The sequence below is a fragment of the Carcharhinus amblyrhynchos genome, chromosome 15 (assembly GCF_965287045.1).
Source record: "Carcharhinus amblyrhynchos chromosome 15, sCarAmb.v2.hapA, whole genome shotgun sequence".
Classification (NCBI taxonomy): domain Eukaryota; kingdom Metazoa; phylum Chordata; class Chondrichthyes; order Carcharhiniformes; family Carcharhinidae; genus Carcharhinus; species Carcharhinus amblyrhynchos.
The window spans coordinates 21,559,325-21,584,595 of NC_137338.1; the positions used below are offsets into that span (position 1 = coordinate 21,559,325).

Genomic DNA, 25,271 nt, shown 5'->3' on the forward strand with positions numbered 1-25,271 from the left:
AGCATGTCATCGATGAAGACAAACATCTCACCAAGGCCATCCCCACACCACCTCCTTGCCTTCAAACAACTGCACAACCTCAAACACACCGTTGTCCGCAGCAAACTGCCCAGCCTTCAGGAAAACAGTAACCATGACACCGTACAACTCTGCCACAGCAACCTCTGCAAGACATGCCGGATCATCATCACGGATGCCATTATCTCACGTGAACACCATCCACAGGTACACAGTACATACTCTTGCAACTTGGCCGAGGTTGTCTACTTGATATGCTGCAGGAAAGGATGTCCCGAGGTTGGTACATTGGTGAAGCCATGCAAACACTAGGACAATGAATGAATGAACACTGCTCAACAATCACCAGGCAGGAGTGTTCCCTTCCAATTGGGGAGTGCTTCAGCAGTCACGGGCATTCAGCCTCTGATTGTCGGGTAAGTGTTCTCCAAGGCAGTCTTCATGACACACGACAGAATCGTTGAGCAGAAACTGATATCCAAGTTCCGCACACGAGGACAGCCTCAATCAGGATCTTGGGTTCATGTCACGTTATCTGTAACCCCCATGACTTGCCTGGGCTTGTAAGATCTCACTAACTGTCTTGGCTGGAGACAATGCACACCTCTTTAACCTGTGCTTGGCCTTCTCTCCGCTGACATTGTCTGTATCTTTTAAGACTTGATTACCTGTAAAGACTTGCATTCCAACCTTTATCATGTAAATTGAGTTTGTGTCTTTATATGCTATGTTTATGAACATAAATCCATAGTCACCTGATGAAGGAGTTTGAGACTTGGAAAGCTAGTGCTGCCAAATGGACATGCTGTGTTTGGTTGAACTGATTAGGTTACATTTTCAGCTTCATTTGAAGCAATTTTTAAAAGCGGCATCTCGGCCTTTTGGCTAAGATGCAAATGAGATCAATCCTTGGAGGCGGAGCTACATCTACTCCAATCAGCTTGGATCATGTAGATCAGGCCCAAGGCAGGAGGTAAGAGCCCGGTTTTGTCAACTTGGATCGGAAATGTCTCAACTTGTTGAGACTCTGAATTGGACTTGATTTGATTGAATTGGAATAAAATCAAAAAAAAATCTGTTGAACTTTAACCTGGTGTTTTGAGACTTCTTATTGTGCTTACCCAGTCCAATGCTGGCTTCTCCACATTACAGCATTTATTGCCCATCCCTAGTTGCCCTTGAACTGAGTGGCTTGCTACGCCATTTCAGATAATGGTTGAGAGTCAGCTGCATTGCTGAAACTCTATAGGCCAGACCAGGACGGCAGATTTCTTTCCCTAAAGGATGTCAGTGAACTACGTGGGTTTTTCCAACAATCAACGACAATGGTTTCATGATCATCAGTAGATTCTTAATTCCAGCTTTTTTTAAAAGTTGAATTCAAATTCCACTGTCTACGGGATTCAAATCTGGGTCCCCAGAATATTAGCTGAGATCTGGATTAATAGTCTAATGATAATACTACCAGGCCATCACCTCCCCACTTGCACTGCAGGTCCTGGAAGATAACATTAATGCAGAAATGCAGCATGGTCTTTGGTTTAGCATTTGATAGCATCATAGTGATCTTGTGTGTTAAATTGAGGAGTCTTCTGTTAGGCTGAATAATAGTCTGTCAATTATGTGTATTCATTTTACACATCGTGTACTCACTAACCAATGTATTTCAGTACACGAGTTTTTTCCCCTTTCAAATCTCTGCGCTATGTTGTAAGAAGTCTCACGGCACTAGGTTAAAGTCCAATAGGTTTATCCGGCAGCACTAGCTTTCGGAGTCTCGGGCTGCTTGAGACTACTTATTGTGCTTACTCCAGTCTGATGCCGGCATCTCCACATCATGGTAAATGATTATTTCCATGGAATGGAAACAGATTAACTGCCTGGAAGATGTTGAATAAATGTTTATTTCTTTCAGTCACCTTCTAGTAACAGCAACTCACATGTATTGTTTGCGTGAAATGCCATCTCGGAAAGGATTCGCTTACATTCAATCACGGCAAGCCTTGACTTCGATGGTGAAAATAACATCTAAGAAAAAGCACCCAGAGCTGATTACCTTTAAATTTGGAAACAGTAATGCCTCACCGGTGGAGATTTTGGCTGTGGAAAGGTAAGATTACAAATTCACTTCACTTTTGAGAGTTGTGTGATGAGGTAATAATGTGCTGACCTAATTTGCTAGAATTTTTTTAATGTAGAACCAGTTTTCTGAAATGTTAAGCACACTTTTTGTTTACATAGACCTCAACTAATTCAGCTTGCTTGTCTTGCTTTGAGAGTTTTCTTACCTTTTCTGAATTCTCCAGTTGACAATAATTAGACCAAGAGAGGAGTCGAGTTGGAACAAAATCGCATTTGCACAAAGGAAATGTGGGAAAATACTAATTGGAAAACTAGAAATGTAAAAAAAAATGAAGTACTTCAGTGAACAAAATTATGCAGCTTAATTTTGTGGTTGATATTTCAATAAAGGTGATGTGTGGTGTTGCTCACAGCAAGCTAGAGATTGGGTTGTTTTGAATGTTCCTTGTAGAGAGGGACCACACATGACCTCTACTGAAGTATCAACACAAAATTAAGTTGTATAATTTTGTTTACTGAAGTACTTCATTTCTTTGTTTTTATATATTTCTAGTTTTCAGTTTTTGAATGTTGCTCGTGGAGAGAGACGGGTGGGAGGCATGGTTATGTGCCATGGACAGGATCACATCAGGTTTAAAGCTTATTTATTCGTGTCGCAAGTAGGCTTGTATTCACACTGCAACGAAGTTAGTGTGGAAATCTCCTAGTCGCCATGCTCCAGTGCCTATTTGGATACGCTGAGGCAGAATTTAGCGTGGCCAGTGCACCAAATCGGCACATCTTTCAGACAGTGGAAAGAAACTGGAGCACCTGGAAGAAACCCACACAAACATGGGGAGAACATGCAAGCTCTGCACAGACAGTGACCCAAACGAGGAATCGAACCTGGGTCCCTGGCGCTGAGACCGCACTAACCACTGTGCCACGTTGTTAAGATCATTGTTAGAGATTTAATAAATCAAATTCCATTTTTTTTCTCATTCATGTTCTGAGATTTTTAATCAGGGGATTGAATTTGACAGCACGTTCCATTATTCTGTGAAAACAATGAATTGGTGATCATTTTAATATAATTTTTCCTTGACCTACACATTTAATTTGTATCTCAACCTGTTTGAATTTATGCAGCCAGTTTGTACATCAGACATGTCAGTTCCAGTGAATTCAGAGAGATGAAATGGAGTTCACCTGAACTGGTCCAAGGCTTTGATAGCATTGGCAATGACTAGTTTGATGGAACTGGGATGGGTTCAAGGGTTGCAGAATGAAATGTGTGCAGTTGCACTCGTTGGTAAATTCTTCATATTTGTCGACAGAGGGAGGATGAAGGTAAAATATACTGGAATATGTTTGACTAAGTCCCATAAAGGGTTAACTGTAATAGTCTATGATGTCTTAGAAGGAAATAATATCTACTCATATGATTTGAGTGTGTCTAGGAGAAAGCAGCGTAGAAAGAAGCTATTGTAGGGGAATGCACTCATAACAGTAAATATATTACAACAAAGGTGGTGTGTTTGCAGCTAACAGACTTGCAGAATTTATTGAAACTACTCCAACCCAAAACACAATAACTTATGGAGGCAGGAAATAAAAGGATGACACTAGAAAAATCTCCACCTCTGCTGGGGTGAGGAAGTTACAGGCCTAAATCAGGTTGAAGCATTGCCAGAGTGGTACCAATGATTCATTTGATTCCATGCCACACTGGGTCTCACAACAAAGGCAGACTGAGCGCAGGTCAGCACACCTTTGCACAGTGGACGATTGTGTGGATACCATTGTAGATACCCAGAGGATCAACAAGGGCAAAGCCACATATGCCATCATCATTGATGAACTGGGAATGTATTTCAATCTTCAAAAGAACACCTGTACCCAGAGATGCATGGAAATCATTGAACATTTTGTAATGATTTGTACTGATTAACTGAAGATTGAGTGTGCCGTAATGTCAAAGAGGAACTAATTTGCAACAGAATAGTTGTTGGAGTGGATGATGCATTATCAGATAATTTGGATGCCCAGATGATTTTGCTGCAAAGGCAATTAATTAAGTAGACAAGTCAATCAGGCAGCAGAACTGATTGGTAGTCAGAGGAGAGAGATGGTCCAAATCCCGGAGTAACAGATACAGTTGAATTTGTCAGCTAAATGACAACTTATGGAAAAATGGAGAGGAGAGACATCAGCATGCAAAGCAATTAATGGTGCAGTCCAACTAGCTGTTGCGAGTGCAAAAGAGAAGGGTGCAGGAGTTGTCTTGGCAAAGATGCCTAATGCTTTTCATGCAAAAAGATGGGACATTTTCAGGCAACACATAATGGGAGAAAAGATGGACAGAACACTCAAAGAAAACGTTGTAAAATGAAACAATTCATGAAGTTCCAGATTCATAAGATGTGATATTGTTCTTAGGGGACATTAGAGAAGCACGTGGAAACTATTTGAGTGCAGAGATCCTGATAGAAAGTCACAGGACACGTGTTAAATTAGATACTGGAGCAGGAGTTTCTGCTGAACCCATGGTTAAACAAGAGTGTTTTTCAATCATCCTGCTAAAAGTTTCACCAGGAGGAACAGAACTGAAGGTTCAGAGAGAGCTAGCAGCTACTTTATGCAGTAATTACTTTCTTTGTGCTTCATAGTTCAAGATCAGAATTCTTCACTTATCAGCAAATTTGGATGGAATTGAATCTGATTTACAGAATAGAAGAAATATAGAACAATGAAAATTTGAGATTAGAATACTCAAGTTGTGTACAGGAGTGGGAAAGTTGGGATCAGCGTATCATATAACACAGCCTAGAAGCAAAACCATAATGCTCATCTAACACCCAAAGATTCTGCATCTTTACTTCCAAAGGCAAAGAAAGCTGTTAACTAACTTAATGAGGAATAATTTCACCAGTAAAGGATCCAATGTGTAGGTGCACAGGGATGGTACCAATTCTGGAGTCAAACAGTTCCATAAGAATGTATGTTGATCTCTCAACTCAAGAAAGCTGTGAAAAGAGAAGTCCTTTGAATGGCAACAGTGGCTGAGCATTTGGCAAAATTAAGGAAAATCTTAATATTCTAGAAATTGCTAAAAAAGTGACATGTCGAAGCTTTTTATCTTGCAATCATCAGGACACTTCGTGAATATTAGTATAAGGGGAAACAAAAATTTAACCGTATGAGAAGGGAGTGTTGATTGGCTTGCAAGTGGACTGTGGTGGAGGCATTTGTCATGAAGAATTCACCAGTTGGCTGTCACTTAATTTTGTTTCACTGAAACAGATGCAATGTTTGTACATGCTTTTGCTTTTCACAAAGAACAGGGCTTTATGTATTTATATGTGTAGCTTCTAGTGCACAGAAATGCATCGCACTGAGAGTCCAACTGATATTTGTAATTTTCTTTCATTCCTGGGATATGGGTGTCGTGGCCTGGCCAGCATTTATTGTCCATCCGTAGTTGCCCTTGAACTGAGTGGCTTGCGAGACCATGTCAGAGCACAGTTGAGAGTCAACCACACAGCTCTGGGTCTGGAGTCATATGTAGGCCAGCCTGGGTAAGGACAGCAGATTTCCTTCCCTAAAGAACATTAGTGGACCAGAAAGGATTTTTTCCCCCACAATCGACAATGGTTTCATGGTCAAAAATAGATTTTTAATTCCAGAAGAGTAACACTGCAGTGAAGTTGCTGTGAAATTCCCCTAGTCACCACAGTCTGCACCTGTTCAGGTCAATGCACCTAACCAGCACGGCCTTCAGAATGTGGGAGGAAACTGGAGCACCCGGAGGAAACTCATGCAGACGTGGGGAAAATGTGTAAGCTCCACAAAGAGTTTACAAACCCAAGCTGGGAATCGAGCCTGGGTCCCTGACGCTGTGAAAAACCAGTGCTAACCACTGTGTTACCATGCACCCTTTGAACATAGAACATAGAACGCTACAGCACAAACAGGCCCTTCGGCCCACGAGTTTGATCTGTGATTGCCATTAAGAAACAAAGTGGAAATCGGAGACCAGAGATGGTGCAATTATCAGAAATGGAAAAGACAGTGAAGCAGGTGATCACAAAACATTTAGTTTGACTTCTTTTCAGACCAACAGCAGAATGAGAATGTCTCATTTCCCAGACAAGAGAAGAAACAAGGCATAATAGAGAAGTGAAGGCACAAGAGTGCTTGTCAGTGTAAGAACAGGTGAAAATCTCCAAAAAGGAGAAAGAAAAGATAGTAAATAAAAGATTACATCCTCTGAGGCTACAAAACACTGAAATGCTCAAACACTGAGGAGCCTAAGGTTGATAGTAGTCATACGTTGGACTGGCGTAAACACAGTAAAAAGCCTGACAACACCAGGTTTTAGTCCAACCTATTTATTTGATAATATACTCACAGGCTTTCGAGGGACACCCTCTTCATCAGGTGAATGGAGAGTTCTGGCCTCAGACAGAGCATATAAAGCACAGACAGTTTAGAGATTACTGATTAGAATGCGAATCTTTACACCTAACCTGCTGTTCAAGACCTGAAGTGGCCACTCACATTATCAGCCACTTCAGGTCTTGAACAGCAGGTTAGGTGTAAAGATTCGCATTCTAATCAGTAATCTCTAAACTGTCTGTGCTTTATATGCTCTGTCTGAGGCCAGAACTCTCCATTCACCTGACGAAGAGGGTGTCCCTCGAAAGCTTGTGAGTATATTATCAAATAAATAGGTTGGACTAAAACCTGGTGTTGTCAGGCTTTTTACTGAGCCTAAGGTTTCCAGGGTCATCAGAGAACACTGAAGACTGAGCAGAGACTTTGGGGAGATTTAGTATAAATGGAGTATGTTAGACTAAGTCCCATAAAGGGTTAACTGTGATGTCCTTGGCAAGTGACTTATACTGGTGATCTGAGCAAGTCTAGGGAAAAGCAGCCTGGAAAGAACCTCATGTAAGGAAGTGTTCTCATAACAGTACAATGAAGTTAGTGTTTGCAGCTAATAATCTGAGTATTGAAACTGCTGCAACACAGTAATAAACAGGACTCAGGCTGGATAGTACTGGGTGGGGTTGGAAGTCCTAGATCTGGTATTAGTGCTGCTGCTTCACAGCACCATGGATCCAGGTTCGATTCCCAGGTCAGTCACTGTCTGTGTGGAGTTTGCAGACACAGGGAGAATGTGCGTGGGTTTCCACTGGGTGCTCTGGTTTCCTCCCACTGTTTAAAAGGTGTGCTGGTTAGGTGGATTGACCTGAAAACGTGCCAGACTATGACGACTAGAGGAATTTCACAGTAACTTCATTGCAGTGTTAATGTGACTAATAAATAAACTTTAATAGTTGATAACTTTCTAAGACAGTGTCATCCAATAGTAATTGGTGACTTAAACTCACGTGCAATGTTTTTGGTAGAAAAATACCTCAGTTGCATTCACACATTAGTAAATGTATTTCACATATATATTTACAGAACAAACGTCGACTACCATTCCATAAACAAAGGTGTAAGGCACTCCATGATCAAAAAGCATTTTCGTACTCTGCTTTTCATCTTGCTTTTGTGGCATCACTGATAAAATAGTATGCCCAGTGACGCTGAGCATTGATAACACATGCTCAGTTACCACATCCACTACTCATTTTATTTACTGATCAATGCAATTAGCCACCTCTCCATTGCCAATTATCCACATATAGACAATAGACTATGCAATTGTAAAATATATCAACAAAGTTAATTTTATTAGTGACTGCTTCCTGGAAATATCTATTGTCGTTTCTCCCCAAGTTTTCTCATTTTCTCAGTTGTCAGTTAATAGCATGGTGCCAGTAAGTGTTGATAATTTGAGGTATTATCTGGATCACAATCCTTCCTTTAAAATGGCTTTCACCCTTTTGATTCTTCCATACTGCATTCTGCAGATTCAATTAAGTTTTAAAAAAGCAGCATCCTTTTATGAGCTTGTATTTATGTGGTAGTTGCTAGCACCACGTGGTGAAGATGGTTGCTTCAAGGAGAGCTGAGTTAATTTTATTATTGGATGGATTATAAATTTGGGATGCATTTTACAGATGGACAAGAGTTCTATTTCACCTTTTTGGATGTTTCTTTTAACCAGTGAACATAGTGAGAAATAATACGAGTTTTAATATACACATGGATGCATATGCTGCAAAACAGGAAACATCAGTTTGGTCATTGGTCTGAATTGCAAACATGACATTATAAATGACACTCTCTAAATTCTGAATAACTGAGCTGTTTGAAGGAAAATTGTCAGATGCTGTCATGATGTATCTTCAATATTTTTCTGCAGATATTTGATACCAAATGCAGGAGATGCCACTAAAGCCATCAAACAGCAGATCATGAAAGTCCTTGATGCACTAGAAAGCTGATGAAGTGAAAACTCAAGCTGCTGCCTTCAAAAGCTAAAGAGACTGAAAACACACACACAGGATGCTGAACATTTCCCTTGGGATCATTGACCGACCAGAAATTTTGTTTCTACCAATGGAACATCTGGAGCTGGACTCAAAACTAATCCAGATTTGTAGGTGTTGCATTAAATTCTGTTGTTTGGTACACAGCAACTGGGAATTATTGGGCAATTTGAACTCTTTGAGAACTAAGCTCCTAAAAGGTAGGCTTGCGTTGAAGGCAAAATTTTGGTTCATTTGAATATTCTTAACTTATTGTTCATACAGGTATTTGTTTTTTCCCCAAATAGTTTGATATGAAATTTCCTTAATGACTAACATTTTCCCCTTAGATTTAATAATCACTGTATAGAAGTAACATACTTGGATGTTTTTGTTTAAGCACCTTAATTTGAAAAAAATCTTTTTAATATAAAGGGACTAACATTATTTCCATCAGGCTTTTAGCATGAAAATACAGTTGCAGAGGGCACATTCTGTTCATGCTTTTGCTGAAATTCTGTTCCCCTATGGCATTTCTGTTGCAACCTCTACATTGTGCCTGCTTTTCAGTAATATAATTTTCAGTAAATTAATGCAAATAAATTTTTGATGTTACTGTATGCCTCTTACTGCTGTTTATAAAACGCAGCTGTAAATAAACTGGGAGAATTTAATCTTAATTTTAGTAATTGTCACTTCAAACTGTGTGCAGTGTCGTACATGTCAAAAGGGTAATGTCAGAAATTTCTGGTTTACAAACCATTGCCATTTCAGAGTATTAAACACTGATTACAGTATTTACGATAAATGTGTTTCCCATAAATTTAACATCAAACCTCCAAAAGAAACCTTTTAAGTTTGTGACTTCAACCTGTTCAAACCGAATGGTATGGCTATTCCTCCCTGTCAATATTGTTTAGTGTCAAGGGTTACATGTACACTGGCTTCATTCTTCCTGCATGCCAGTTATAAACATCCTTTTGTTATCCATAGAGTCTGTATTTTTAATAAAACCAACTTGATCCTCTTTAGTTTTATTTGTCTGACTGAGACTTCGAATGATCTCCTATATTCTATGTAGAACCAAAACTGAATTTATAATCAGTGATAAATCAGTATCTTGGGTGTCTCTGATTCCATACAACAGTGTAGATTTCAAAGACTGAATTCAAATCATAGGTTTCTAAAGGAGGGCAAAACATGATGGCACAGTAGTCAGCACTGGTGCCTCACAGTGCCAAGGACCTGGGTTTGATTCCTGGCTTGGATCACTTTGTGTTTGCATGTTTTCCGTGTCTGCGTTGGTTTCCTCCAGGTGTTCTGGTTTCCTCTTACAGTCTGAAAGTTAGATTAGATGCATTGGCTATGCTGAATTCTCCTTCAGTGTACCCATACAAGTGCCTGGGTGTGGCAACTAGGGGGGGGTTTCACAATAACTTCACTGCAGTGTTAATGTAAACCTGCTTGAGACACTAATCAATAAACTTTAGAAAGGAAATTTCCCCAAGGGAAGTTGCTGCTTGAATCTGGTCTTGTAGGACTTTACTAGTAAAAAGGCTTCTTATGTTGTATAAAAGTAGACGGAAGGCTTTGGTGGCTCAATGAGTTTAGGGTCCAAAGATGTGCGGGTTAGGTGTATTGCCCCTTCATGTCCCAGAATATCTAGATTGGAGGAATAAATATATGGAGCTATGGGGATAGAGCTCAGGTGGAATTGTTGTCAGTGCAGACCTGATGGGCCAAATGGCCTCCTGCATTGTAGGGTTTCTATGGTAAATCACTGAGATATTTGAATTATGCTAAGTTAGCTGTTTTCAACTGGACCATCAGAAGAGCAAAACTGGTCAAGGTTCCTCTACAGGTCTGTGGAGTGATCATGGGATTCCACATGTGTGGTCAATGAGTAAGGATGGTCACAGTGATCATGTAGCTTGCTGTCACATTCTGTCAAGCCTCACTATGATTAATAGCATTTGAGCAAAGCGCCAATGGGTATTTAGCTGCTATGGAACCATCCCACAGAAAGGTGTCTATTTTTAGGAAGGGACTAGATAAACAAATGAGTATTAAAAAATGAGTTTCCAAAGAACAGAAAAGGTCTATGAAACTTCAATCTTGCAATGCATCAGTTTATGTTCACGAATGTTTAATCTATGCTTTTTATCACTTAAGACTTGAAGTGAAATTTTGTCTTCCCTTATTTGCACTGGTGTCAAGATTCCTTTTTTACAGGATCATAATTTTAAAGCCTGGAGGTCAGAACACAGTGTCAACAATATTGATGTAAAATGATGTGTATTTTGTGGCCTACAACCTCTTTGAATTACTGGTAAAGGAACCAGCTGCAGCAAATCTTGTTCAATACCAACCTCTGAAGCAAAAAAACCCCTAAAATAAATTTGGCATAAGGTCATAATGCAGGGAGTTCTGATTATCCATTATTCAAATAAGGTTCTATTTCAAAGCTTAAACAATCACTCCCCAGTTTCACTTCTGCTCAGAAATATATTAGGACACTCCCAACTTGTTCCACTTCTCTTTGGGCAGCCATGTGTATATTTGCTAACCAGTATGCTTCCAGGATTTTGGAGAGAGAAAAAAAGTCATTCATCAGTTTCAGCATAGTATTCGGCTGTGGTTAACATTTCTCTTGCTAGCGAAAACAGTAAATCTTGAATTGCATACTTCAGCATTCCAATTACCACTGGTGGGTTAGTAGTTTTTATTTTGGATTATTCCAAGTAAATGACAGTTTTAAAAATTCCTTATCTCAGGAGTAGAGAAAATATACTGTAAATTACATCCTTTACAATTGTATCTAGAATGTATCATTTAACATGAGGTAAAAATCACTAGTAAGACAAACATTCATTGCCTATCCTCGGTTTCTGTATGGATAGTGCTGAATCACAGACCTGCTACAGGCATAGAGGGCACCTATTCCCACAGAGCTGTTTGACAAGTCAGTTCCAGGACCACCTCAGAAATACATCACCATTTCCTTAGTATTGCTAAGTTTAAGATGATGTGTAACTAAAGTGATATTTCAATGCACTGCTGCCCTCGTTATTCTGGATGGTAGATTTTGAGGGGGGCCATTGCCTTTGCGCTTTCCCACCTTATACTCCATCTGCTACTATGTTGCCCACCACATAACTTACATTCTCACCAAGCTTGTATCATCAGCTGTTGGATAAAGTTCATAAATCTGTTGGACTTTAACCTGGTGTTGTGAGATTTCTTATTATTTACCCCAGTCCAATGCTAGCATCAGTTGTCCACCAGGCATAGATATGATTGGTCTTAAGACACCTTTGCCATAGGGAACAGAGGGCATAGGTTTAAAATGAGAAGTGGTTTGGAGATGTTGAGAAGATATTTTATCCAGTAGGTTGTGGAAATATGGAAGATGGTTGAATACAATTTGCTGATAATGCAGAGCTTAATGAACATCCAGCTGATGACTACTTCACTTATGATTCTATTCCATTTAGCATCATGTTAAAATTCATTTATTAATCACAAGTAGGCTTCCATTAACACTGCAATGAAGTTACTGTAAAACTTCCCTAGTTGCCACACTCCAGCACCTATTCAGGTACAGAATTCAGCATAGCTAATTCACTTAATCTGCAGCTCTTTGCATGTTATGTCTGTGTGGATCTCCTCCTGAAGTCCAGTGACCCCAAACTGGCACTAACCACTGCCTGAAGAATACCCTGTGATGACCAATCTTAATCTTCACAAGGCCATTGTCACCCAAGGAGTAAATTGGCAAAGAAAATTAGATTTTTTTGCTGTAAATTCCCTCATGATTGATAGAGGTTTCCATGAGTACATGGTGCCCTTACCAGATATTGTTATTAAGCACATCTACAACAAAACTTGTATTTGTAAAACAAACATTGATCAACTGTTTAAGATCAAAGATAATTATTAAAAGCTTTTTGTTGGGTGGCAGGGACCAGGTTCAATTCCAGCTGAGTGATTATCTACTGAATTTGCATGTTGTGTCTATTTCCTTCCAGTTCAAGGATATGCAGGTTAGGTGGTGGATTTGCTATGAGAAATTGTCCCCTAGTATCCTGACATTAACAAGGGAAATTAAGTGGGGATTGGGGAACAGGGTCTAGGTAAAATACTGTCAGACAAATCAGCTAAATGGCCTCCTCCTGTACTGTAGGGATTCTGTGAAATGTCTTCAGTAGAGGATCAATAATCATTAAAGACAATGCATTCTACACACAAAATATGAATCATAGAACTCAGAATCCTTACACTGTAGAAGGACAACAATCCACCCAGGCTAGATCCCCATGTACTTACCCTGCTAATCCCTGAGGGGCAATTTAACATAGCCAATCAATCAATCTAACCCACACATCTTTGGTCTCTTAAGGAGTGTGGAAGGAAACTGGAGCACCCAGAGAAAACCCATGCACATATAGGGAGACCATAAACTCCAGTCACTGAACCAGTGCTGAGGCAGCACAACCAACCACTGTGCTACTAGGGCTACACCAACGCTGAGCTAATGAAAAGACCACGGCTTTTAGAAATCAACAAAAAAAACGTTTTATTACAATTAAATGGGCAAGCAACAGAGTTCCAAAATGAAAAGCAAAAATATCTCAGCACTGGTCCCGCGGTCTACAGCTACTTAAAAGAAAATGCACCATTTGTCACAATAAAGGAGAAGCAGGCAGGTTATCAAAAGTCCCCATGATTATACAAAGTCCAAACTCAGGACATAATCCAAACGGCATTGCCTTCCCGAAGATGCACAAAGGCAGTGAGCAGAGTACCCAGGGTAAGCACTTTGGCTACTACAAAAGGAATATAAAATCCCAGTAACCCGCGCTGACGAGGAGCGGTAATGAGCTAGTCCAGTCCATTCCGCCTGTATTCGTAATAACTGATATGCAAATGAAGGATACAGGCGGCGCCGATTCCTGTTGGATAGCTGCCAGTAAGCCAATCAGAAACCATACCCCTCCCAAGACGGACTGGGATCTAAAGCAGCACAAAGCCCTGTCCGTGTCTACCCCCCACCCCTAACAATCTGTGATAAAAGTCCGTCTTGAGCGATGACTGAGGGGCGGCTCTAACCACCGAATCCGTACAGAGTGCGGCCCTGCCGCTTCAGCGCGTAAACTACATCCATGGCGGTCACCGTCTTCCGCTTGGCGTGCTCGGTATAAGTCACCGCGTCGCGGATCACGTTCTCCAGGAAGACTTTCAAGACGCCGCGGGTCTCCTCGTAGATCAGGCCGGAGATCCGCTTGACGCCGCCGCGCCGGGCAAGCCGGCGGATAGCCGGCTTAGTGATCCCTTGGATGTTGTCCCGCAGCACTTTGCGATGGCGCTTGGCTCCTCCTTTCCCCAGTCCCTTACCGCCTTTCCCGCGTCCGGACATTCTGCAGCCTCACAGCACACAATCCGCAAGCAGCTTCACCGACACAACACTGAACTCCCCAGCTCTTTGTTCAAAGCTGATCTGCAGCGGCAGCGGACCTGGGTGTAACATGCGGTGACGTCGGTGCCCATCTGATCACGTGATCTCTTGTTGCCGCCCCGCCCCCTTGGTAATGTGTCAATTTCCAGCTCTGTCCGGAAGTGGGAAGAGCTGCTTGACTGGCTAATCAGTCTTCCTCTCTAACTCTTCTCATTTCTTTCGTGTCTCGCTGTCAGCCAACCCTGAAAGCAGCAAGATTTGTGATTATCTGGTCTGGTACAGGTTGGTCGCTTTAAAGTAATACGTTTAAAGAGTGATTGTACCTGCAAGATTAGTAGAGGGCACAGGCTTGGGGGTGAACGAAGGAGGAGGCAAAGGTGAAAATCAGAATACATCGTTTCACACCGGATGAATCGGGAATGCAGTGTGTGAAACGGCGACGGAAATAGATCCAAAGGGGAAGTGGATAAGTACTCGAGAATAAAATTGCAGTACTGTGGGGCAAGAGTAAAGAATTGGGACTAATTGGATAGCATTTGCAAATGAATGCAGGCATGATGGGCCAAATGGCTCCCTTCTGGGCTGTAACGTACCCCTAGTCTTGTCAATTATTTAGAACGCATTTGGTCTAATAGAGTTTTGATGGTGTTTGTGCTCCAATCCAAACATCTGCCCACCCTCAACTGATGGGTTTGAAATTCCTGGCACCATGTTTAAACACTAGTATAGCCCACCTGTCTCACTAGACAGTGCAGGATGTCAGCAATCCAGAGAGAAAAGACTAACAGACTCAGGAGGAAGTCTATTCATTCAATACTATTGGGCCAAAGGGCCTCTTTTGCACTTTGAGTCTATACCAATGTGTGAAATGCCCTGATCTGCTCACCTAATCCCACTTGCCAGCACTTGACCCATAGCCTTGAATGTTATGATGTGCCAAGCAATCATCCAGGTAGTTCTTAAAGGATGTGAGGCATCCTGCCTTCACCACCCTCCCAGGCAGTGCATTCCAGACTGTCACCATCCTCTGAGTAAAAAACTTCTTCCTCAAATTCCCCTTAAACCTCCCATCTCTCGCTTTTAACTGTGTCCCCTTGTAACTGACCCTTCAACTAAAGGGATGCTCCCTATCCATCCTGTCTATGCCCCTCATAATCTTGAGTACCTCAATCAGGTCACCCCTCAGTCTTCTCTGCTCCAACAAAAACAATCCAAGCCTATCCAACCTCTCTTCATAACTTAAATGTTCCATCCCAGGCAGCATCCTGGTAAATCTCCTCTATACCCCTTATTGTGCATTAACATCCTTCCTGTAATGTGGCAATCAGAACTGCACACAATACTTCAGCTGTGGCATCACCAAAGTTCAATACAACTCCATCAATGACCTCTGTTTTTGTCATCTATACCCTGATTGATAAAGGCGAGTGTGCCATCTGCCTTTTTCACCACCCTAATAACCTGCCTTTCTGCCGTTAGAGATCTATGGACAAACAAGCCAAGGCCCCTTTGTTCTTCGGATCTTCCCAGTGTCAGATCTTGCATAATGTACTTCCTTGTCAATTCCTTGGCAAGTGGGATTGAATATAAAAGTAGGGAGGTCTTGCTGCAGCTGTATAGGGCATTGGTGAGGCCGCAGCTAGAGTACTGTGTGCAGTTTTGGGCGCCGCACCTGCGCAAAGATATTTTGGCCTTGGAGGGAGTGCAGAGGAGGTTTACTAGGCTGATACCGGAGTTGAGGGGGTTGAACTATGAGGAGAGGCTGAATAAACTAGGCTTGTACTCGTTGGAGTTTAGAAGAATGAGGGGAGATCTCATTGAGACGTATAAGATGATGAATGGGATGGATAGGATAGAGATGGAGAGACTCTTCCCACTGAAAAAAGACAGTAGGACTAGGGGGCACAGCCTCAAGATAAAAGGGGGGCGTTTTAGAACGGAGTTGAGGAGGAACTTCTTCACTCAAAGGGTGGTGAATCTCTGGAATTCTCTACCCATTGAAGTGGTGGAGGCTGCCTCGCTAAATATTTTCAAGAAGCGGGTTGATGGGTTTTTGATAAGAGAGGGGATTAAGGGTTATGGGGAGAGGGCGGGAAAGTGGAACTGAGCCACGACAGATCAGCCATGATCTTATTGAATGGCGGGGCAGGCTCGAAGGGCCAGATGGCCTACTCCTGCTCCTATTTCTTATGTTCTTATGTTCTTGTCAAATTACTCCTTCCAAAGTGCATCAGCTCTCACTTTTCAGGGTTAAATTCCATCTGTCACTTATCCACCCATTTCATCTTTATTTTCCTGTAACCCAAGATACTCAGCCTCACTGTTAACCATTTGCCAACTTTGTGTCATTGGCAAACTTACTGATTCTAACCCCCACATAGCCATCTATGTTATTTATATAAATAACAAAGAATAGAGGGACCAGCACGGATCTCTTTGGTACGCCACTGATCACTGTCCTCGATAAGACAGTGATGGAAAATATTGAAAATGCCGCTGTTTGGGAAAACAAAAGCAACTGTCTGTCACCATCATCTGTCTCCTACCACTAAGCTAATTATGAATCCACCTTGTCAGATCACCCTGTATCTCGTGCATTTGCCTTCTTAATAAGTCTCCCATGTGGGACTTTGTCAAAGGCTTTGCTGAAATCCATGTAAACTATGTCAACCAGACTACCCTCATCTACAGCTTGGTTACATGCTCAAAAAATACAATCAAATTTGTAGGCATGACCTCCCACTGATAAAACCGTGCTGACTATTCCTGATCAAATCTTGCCTCTCCAAATGGAGATAGATTCTCTCCTTCAGAATCTTCTATAGTTTCTCAACCACTGACATGGGATTCACTGGTCTGTATTTCCCTGGCTTGTCTCTGCAACCTTTCTTAAAAACTGGGACCACATTAGCTGTTATCCAATCCTCTGGCATCTCCCGAGATGCTCCTTGAATCAGGCACCCATGCCCATCACCAGTGAGGTGCCCATGGCCCTCTTGGACCTCTACCCACTGCATCTGGAGCCTTTACCCGTCCCTTTCCAATAAATGATGTATCCTTTTCATCTCCTTGTTTGTGAGCTTTTCATGCAGCCTTGTCTAATCCAGCTTTCTATCCCTTGATCTTCACTCTACTTTCCATAGCTCATCCACCTCCTTGCCCCTCTGCTTGCCATCACGAGCATGCCCCTACCATACTGGGCACAGTCTTCCTTCCACATTTCCCATTTGTCTTCATTTGGCAATGATCCCTCACTGCCTGCCCTCACCTCATGCTCCATATCCCTGGATGAACTTTGGATCTTTTATTGTGGTGGCTGCATAAATTCTATAGCACAATCCAGTATAGATAGATGCTGGTGTGTGGTACCAAGGGTGAAGGAGACTCCTGTACTCCCCAACCTCAGCTATAGTATTGATCAGACTTTGTGGCACAGGAGGGTCCATGGGTCTAGCAGCATGATGCTATCTGTGATAACCCCTGTGAGGTCCATGCAGAATTATATTGATATTCTTGCAGGGCTTGTTGAGTATGAGTTCCCTTGGTAGCAGGCAGTGACCTGCCCAGCTGGAATTCACTACCTAGCCTTTTATAAGGCAGGCCCAGGACTGGGCCTGCTGAACTGAAATCTCAGGCAGGGACTAGTGTGTGTGCACCATGGTGGTGGTTTTAATTTGCATTCTGTAATAAACTAATGTTCCTTTCTAGTCAGGCTTTCTGAGTCATTTCATTGGCAAGAACAAAAAAAAGTTTTGGACAGCCTTGTCTTTCAACAATCCCGATAAGACAGTGATGGGGAGATATTGAAAGTGCCACTGTTTGGAAAGCGTGAAGCTTGTAATGCAGGTGTAGAGGATTGGTTCACTCATGCCAAAGGAATGAGACATTTCTTCTGGATAAATGGGGACAATCAGCAAAAAGTCATTCTCCTGACTGTTTGCGAGGCCCCGACTTACAGCATCAGAAAACATTTAACCTACCCAGCAAATCAGATTCAAAATCTTTTGACAAATTGATAGATAAGGTATTGGGCCACTATAACCCTAAACAGTCTGTTATATTGCAAAGGTACCGATTAAACACAGCAACTAGACTGCCTGGGGAAGCAGACACTGAATTCTTGATGAGACTGCGGACATTGACAGAACACTGAATGTGGGTCAGCAATTCGGGAATTGTTAAGGGATCGTTTAGTATGTGGAATTAATAATATTTCAACCGAATGGAAGCTACTACTGAACCAAATCTGGACCTCAAGAAAGCCACAGAAGTGGCCCTTTACTGTGGATATGAGGGAAAAGGGGCCCAGGAGTGTATGGGGTCCATAGACAGTACCGTCCTCAGCCTTGGTGACCTTCATACCATAGAACCAAGTCTCCAACGGATAATGCTCGTGTTTCCTATTTGCTGCTAAGAAAGACCAATTGGAGTCTGAGGCTGCAAGATTCCAGAACTAGATGGGAAGTCACCCCATACAGTGACGAGTGAGCACATTTGTGCTGCGCTTGTAGTCATAGGGTCCACCCCAGGCAAGGCTACTGAAATAGGCAAAACACATGTTTTGGAGGGAGATGCAGGAGCTGCTGTGTCTATTGTTGGAGAGCAAACATTTAGGTGACTCCAATAGGGCATCTTTCCTTTAAGCCTGCTGGACACCAAGGCTACATTGGCCACAATGTACATCGGGAAGCCCTATTGTTAGGACCACTGTAACCCCAGTTATGTACAGGCAACAGGCAGTCTGACTCCCCTTAATTGTGGTGCAAGGATCAGATCTTTTGGGAAGGTTCTGTCTACAGAAAATCCATCTGGTTTGGCAACAGATCTTTAAAATGGCTGCTGGCAATTTAAACAAAGTCATTGGGAAGTGTCCCAAAATGTTCCAAGAAGGCCACAGAAAGGTTTGAGGTGCTAGGGCTAAGATCTACGTAGACCCAAAGGCCCACTTGAAGGCACGACTGGTCCCCTATGCCCTACGTGCCAATGTGAAGGCCAAATTGTAATGTCTAGACGAACATGACATTATATGTCCAGTATAATTTGCAGAATGGGCCACGGCCAGTAGACCCAGTTTTAACTGATGACAATTTGGTCCATCTCTGTAGGGATTATACATTGTAAGAAGTCTGACAACACCAGGTTTGCCTCGAAAGCTTGTGAGTTTACTATCATATAAATCGGTTAGACTTAAACCTGGTGTTGTCAGACTTCTTACTGTGTTTACCCCAGTCCAACGCCAGCATCTCCACATTGGGATTATACATTGACCAGCTTCGCATAGAGATGGAGGTGGGAAGCAGTCTACCCCGGCACACTGGTGAACAGTGCATCAAGAGCAGCACAGCACAATGACAGAAAGTTGTTGCGCTCACCCCAAAGTCTTTGGCAAACTAACAGCCACCTTGGTGCCACTGTTTGGGCAGTAATGAGCATTCATGATATGCAAATAAATGCAAATAGAGTTCACACCACCTGCTAGCCGGAAGAGCAACCTGCCATTAACCCATCATTGTGAGAATTGTAAAGAGATTTTACACCAGCAGGTTTATGCGCTTGCTTGGTTCAGTGCGTCTGCCCAGTAATTTAACAGTAAGTGGAGAAAGTTTAACTTTAACTACTGAACGAATGCCTCACTCCTCTCCTCAGGCCAAGACATGAAGTGAAGGCCTTGAAAATGTGGATAACTTGTTAAACCCCCAAGATAAAGGTATTGAAAACCCACCTCAGTCAATTGTTGGAAAGTAGCCAATTGGTTTATATTTTCAGTGTTGAAATACCAGTTAGCACATTGTCTTAATCTTAAGACAATGGCTTCTTTTAAGATCTATCTTTTGAGTTAGCCCAAGTGTTGAACAATAATTGATTAATGTAACATTCTGTCACTTTATAACTGAGACATGTTAAACAAAGGCCTATTCTTTCCTTTAGTCAAGATTAACAAAATGTCTAGGGTTCATGTTATGCCTGTCTGAGAAGGCAGCATCTTACAATTCTTCTGACTTTCAATAATCTTTTTAAAATCAAGTGTAAAGTGTTTATGATTATAAAAATTATAAACCTTTTGTGCTACATGTTATATTGCCAGCCTTACTAACATATCTATGAATTAATTACATATTTTTTAATTGTTTCTCAGTGAAGGCTGTCTATTTAACTTATCCGGCTGGTTTCCAGTAACACAGGAATGGGTTTAGTTTTTAAAATGGTTTCTTATGTTACATTACTATGCTAAGTAACATATTGATTCAGACTATAAAATGATAGTCACACTAAAACTATGGATTTCGAAACTACCAACAATACAAACATGCAAATTAATAAGCAAGACCAGGGCATTTGGTCTCTTGAGCTTGCTCCACCATTCAATATGATCACAGCTGGTCTGATTGTGGCTTTAACTCTACACTCTGTCTACTCCCGATAACCTTTGACTCCCTTGTTAGTTAAGAATCGATCTCCCTCTGCCTTAAAAATATTCATAGCTGCTGCTTCCGCCACTCTCTGGAGAAGAGAATTCCCAAGATTCACTGAGAGACCGTCTGAAAGAGAAAAAACAATCTTATCTTTGTCTTAAGTGGGAGACTGCTCATTTTCAAGTTGTCCCCTAGTTCTAGTCTCTCCCACAAGGGAAATATCCTTTCAGAATTCACCCTTCAGGAACTTGAATGTTTCAATAAGAACATCTCAATTTTCTAAAATTCCAGTAAATACAACCTGGATTTATATGGTAACAAGCAACACTGCCCCCCACCCCCGCGCCCCCACACACAGCATTCCATGTATCCCAGTTCTGGTATCATTCTAGTAAACCTTTTTATGCCACAATATTTTTTTTATAATATGTGAACCAGAACTGTTCACAGTACTCCAGTACTGTGGTCAGAATTTGGCGGCCAGCCAAATCTCCATTCACAACAGCGGTATCAGAGAATCCCAGCTGCAGCCAAGGTCAGATAATTCCGGCCAAAGTTGGGTGGGAATGTAAGCTGTGAGGAGGACACAAGGAGATTGCAAAATGATATGGACTGGTTCGATGAGTGGACGAGAAGGTGGCAAAGTGTATAATGTGGGGAAGTTTGAGAATACTCATTCCGGGTATGAGAATTGAAAAGCAGGATATTTTTTAACAGGGATGACATTTGTAAATGTTGACATTCTGAGGAACTTGGATGTACTTACACGGAGGATGCAGACATTTAGCAAGCAGGTACAGCAAGCAGTTAAGAAGACAAATAGCACATTGCTTTTCATAGTCCAGGGGATTGGTGTACAAGAACAACGAGTTTTGTAATAATTATACTGGTCTTTAATAAGAGCACACGTGGAATCTTGTGCACAGTTTAGGGAAGGATATGCTTTCATTGGAAATGGTACAGCAAAGGTTTCCTAGATTGATTCCTGGAATTAGAATGTTGTCTAATTGAATGCTGAGTACAGTAGGTCAATACTCTCTCAGCCTTAGAAAAAGGAGAGGTGACCTCACTGAAATTAGAATGTTGTTCTAATTGAAACATTCAAGATTCTGAAGGGACTTCTCAGGGTAAACGGCAAAAGGTTACTTCCACTGGCTGGGGAATATAGAACATCGGCAGAGTTTCAAGATGGGAATCTCTGGTTTAGGAGTGAGTCAGAGAAATTTCTTCAATCAAAAGTTGTGAATGTTTGCAATTGCCAACCTGTCACAGGCAGAATGTCTTTGCTCAGGTACTGCCTGTAATTCATATGCTTTGTATGAAAAGATGTATGTTTCTTCTGAACCCTGAAGTCAGAGCTTCTCTGAGGTCCACTCAGTTTAGTTTGGATGAGGGAGGGTCTACATTGGGAAGTTGAGAGCAGCCAACCTTCAGAGTTTAAATCTTCTCTTTTGTGCAGAATGAAACATGAAGATGGGCAGCCTGGAAAATCCATAACCTTTAGATACTGACCCATCCTTAAACAATGAGATGTGTGAATTCCACCAATGATTGTAAAATATCCATATTTAATTATGTACTTCCTGGAGACTTGATGGTGTCGACAGTCCAAATGCCAAAAAAAACGATTGGCACTACTAGTTTGTCAATGCCCATTTTAACTAAATGAAATACAGTTCCAGAAGCTTCTTCCAAATGAGCACAAGGGAGGTGGTGGCGTAGTGGTATTGTCACTGGATTAGTAATCCGGAGACTGTAGGCAAGATCTGGGAACTCAGGTTCGAATCCCACCATGGCAGATGAATTGAACAAAAAAACTCAGGTGAGATTCTCTGGCCTCCCAGCTGTATGTTTACTGCCGGCAGGAGGTGGCTCGGTGTTTGCTAGTGACAGGATCCCCTGCTCCCACTGCTGTTAATGGGAATTCCCATTAACATCACTCCACACCTGCAGGTGGGGCTGTGCTGCCGGTGGGTTTGGAGAATCCTGCCAGAGTGAACAGCCAGAGAATCCCAGCCCCGATGTTCCCAAGCATCCCTCGTCCTTCTAAATAGTAGAGGTCATGGGTTTGGTAGATGCCCAAGATGAGTTGCTGCCACCCATGTTGTTGACAGTACACACTGCTGCTACTGTTTGTTGACTGTGGTGGAGGGAAAATCATAGAATCCCTACAGTGCAGAAGGAGGCCATTTGGCCCATCATGTCTGTACCAACCACAATCTCACCCAGGCACTATCCCCATAACCCCATGCATTTCCCCTAACTAGTCGTCCTGACACTGTGGAGCAACTTAACATGGCCAATCCAGCTAATCTGACATATTTGGATGATGGATGGGGTGCCAGTCTGCAAGCAATCTGCTTTGGTGCCCAGCTTCTTAAGTTCCTGGAAATGCTCATGGTTTTGCTTCTAAAAATAGATTGTTTTTTTTAGATGTGTTAAAGCGCGTTGACCGCATGAAAGAGAGAGCAGGACCATGCCTGGGTTATTCCCTGGAATAAGAAATGAATTCAAGTCAGTCTGGCCAGTCATTTCAGTAATCTACTTTGTTCTAGATTTTCAGCTCGTGTTCACTGTTCAAGGCAGACTGTGTAGTCCATTTACAGAGTGGGAGAGTGAAGCAAGGACTACAACTCCCAAACACACTGCTGCTGGCTGGAAAGTGACGTGAGCCGGTCACTGGAGTGGAGAAAAAGCTAGAGTTCACCCCAGTTGTTTCACTGTCAAGGACTTCTCGATGTGTGACAGCATGTCAGGAGCGGCTACAAGTAAGTTATTGGAGGCAGATGTGCTTATTTGCTTGTTTTGGAAGCCACTGTATTTTTATTATTGTTGTTTGAAGGATCAGATCCAAGGACTTTCAAACCGGGACTAATCAATTGGGTTAAAAGTCTGTGCAAATCTTTACGTTGTCAGATTTCTTTGTCATTATTTTAAATTGGGTTTATATTCCAAAGCTTTACCTGCGGATTGGGTTGAATTGTAACTGGAATGCACCTCTGTTATCTGTCGCCCTTGGAGAGTCAAGTTACCGCTATGTTGCACGTAACATATTTTAAATTGACTCTGTGGAAAAAATAACAACAGCGTTCGAGATTCTGCAATGTAACCCACCCCGCCCCCAGCAAAAAGTTTCTTGCATTGGAAGCGCAAAGTTCCAGAAGTGAATCACCGGCTACAACTCCCAGGAAAATGAAGCGTAATTTTCTTTTAAAGTTTTGCCGAAGAGGAATTTATTTAAATTAAACATCAAATCCTAAGTGTGTCACTTTTGAGACTGACATCATGAATCTTTTTCTCTTAGCTGATGCATAATTGACTCCGAGACTGATTACAGCTTTATGCTTTAGCTAAACAGTCTGTGCAGTGGGTGTGTTTGTAAACCCACACCGCCTATTGTCATCTTCCCCCAACTTCACCTTGAACTACATGTCTGAGGAACTCGAGTTTCTTTGTCACTACGTGTGAGCATCTAATTGCAGCTGCACACGCTTATCCATACTTCCCCCAAATACACCCCCACTCCCCCAATATACCCCCAATCCATACCCAGCCCGGAATTTGAGTCGTTCTTTAGTTTCTCTCCTATCCTCTCTGAGCTCATCATGAGATCAATGACATCCATATCTTTCTCATACATACAATCCTACAGTACAAAAGGAGGCCATTCGGCCCATCGAGTCTGCATCGACCACAATCCCACCCAGGCCCGATCCCTGTAATCCCATGCATTTACCGTAGCTAGTCCCCCTGCAACGAAGGGGCAATTTAGCATGACCAATCCACCTAACCCACACATCTTTGGACTGTGGGAGGAAACTGGGGCAGCCAGAGGAAAGTGATGCAGACACGGGGAGAATGTGTAAACTCCAGACTGACAGTCACCCAAACCAGGAATCGAACCCGGGTCGTTGGCGCTGTGAGGCAGTAGTGATTCCTTCCCCCCAGCTTCCATTCCTGGCTCTCATGTTTTTGGTTCCTTCTTCCGGGGTGATGACCCCTCCCATTCAAACCTGACCCCATCCAGAAAAAGCTTAGCCCATCCCCACCATCTTTGTGAACAAGTACCCCATCTCTAACCTCCTTCCTTCTCTGTTGTTGAGCTGAGCCGGTGTGCCTGCTTGAATAACTTGTACCTTACTCAATCACAGCCGGAGCATCTTTAACAATGGTTTCTCATCCCACCCTCTACACTGTTTACTTCTGGAATCAACCCAGGATCTAGCCTGGCCCCTTTTCTCCCCTTCCTCATCAAGCAGTCTCTCTGTAACCTCCAAGTATTTGAGCTCAGGCTAAGCTTCCCAAACCCATATGATATAAACAGAAAACACAGGAAATATTCAATAGGTCAGGCATCATATGTGGAAGGAGAAACAAAGTTAACTTTTCAGGCTGATGATCTTTAAAGACTTTCCAGCATCCAACAATATTTGGCTTTTCGCAAATCATAGACTCTGCTACAGCCTCCATAATATCTTCCAACGCCTCCCCTACCACTGTCCACCTGCTGTTTAATGCCTCCTTCTTGCCTTTTCTACCTATGGACTTGACTATTCCAATTCTTTCCTGGCTGATTTCCCACCTTCCACCCTCCCATGTCTGAATTGCCCAGCACCCAGTGCTCATTCTTCTTAATTGGCAAAGCTATTCCCATGCTTCATTTAGAAGTTTACATCACTGTGACCTCGCCCCCACCCCCAAACTGCTCCTCCTGCCAGACAACACTCTGACAATTCTGTTCTCCTCCAACATCCACCTCATGGACACTCCCTACATCCTTCACCCAGTCTTCAGCTTTTTACTCAGGCAGTCACAGATCTTTATCAGGTGAAATAGGGAACTAGTGTTCCTTTCCAAATAATTAACTGTAACAAAAGCCCAAACTTGAAAGGAAAATTA

The 25,271-nt window shown here is 42.3% G+C and overlaps 3 protein-coding genes across 4 annotated transcripts in view; 2 read left to right on the forward strand and 1 right to left on the reverse strand.

Moving 5' to 3' along the window:
* tbc1d23 (TBC1 domain family, member 23) overlaps positions 1 to 9,535 on the forward strand; it is a 63,366-nt gene extending 53,831 nt beyond the window's left edge. The window contains exons 17-18 of the mRNA XM_080203568.1: positions 1,934 to 2,128; positions 8,399 to 9,535. Of these exons, the coding sequence (XP_080059694.1) occupies positions 1,934 to 2,128; positions 8,399 to 8,480 (277 nt within the window). The 3' untranslated portion in view covers positions 8,481 to 9,535. The remainder of the gene's footprint in view (positions 1 to 1,933; positions 2,129 to 8,398) is intronic.
* Positions 9,536 to 13,054: 3,519 nt separating this feature from the next.
* LOC145353139 (histone H4) lies at positions 13,055 to 14,013 on the reverse strand. Its single transcript, XM_080203571.1, has one exon. The coding sequence runs from the start codon at positions 13,918 to 13,920 to the stop codon at positions 13,609 to 13,611; it is 312 nt and encodes a 103-aa protein (XP_080059697.1). The 5' UTR covers positions 13,921 to 14,013; the 3' UTR covers positions 13,055 to 13,608.
* An 80-nt stretch (positions 14,014 to 14,093) lies between these two features.
* The window catches only part of nit2 (nitrilase family, member 2), a 30,066-nt gene continuing 18,888 nt past the window's right edge, over positions 14,094 to 25,271 (forward strand). Inside the window, exons 1-3 of one of the 2 annotated variants that reach the window (XM_080203570.1) lie at positions 14,094 to 14,241; positions 19,606 to 19,666; positions 22,928 to 23,140. In XM_080203570.1, the coding sequence (XP_080059696.1) occupies positions 23,110 to 23,140 (31 nt within the window). In that variant the 5' untranslated portion in view covers positions 14,094 to 14,241; positions 19,606 to 19,666; positions 22,928 to 23,109. The remainder of the gene's footprint in view (positions 14,242 to 19,605; positions 19,667 to 22,927; positions 23,141 to 25,271) is intronic. The other variant, XM_080203569.1, reaches the window with a different exon arrangement.

Excerpts from the sequence above, each read along its gene's own strand:
- LOC145353139 (XM_080203571.1), bottom strand. The coding sequence starts at position 13,920 with ATGTCCGGACGCGGGAAAGGCGGTAAGGGACTGGGGAAAGGAGGAGCC.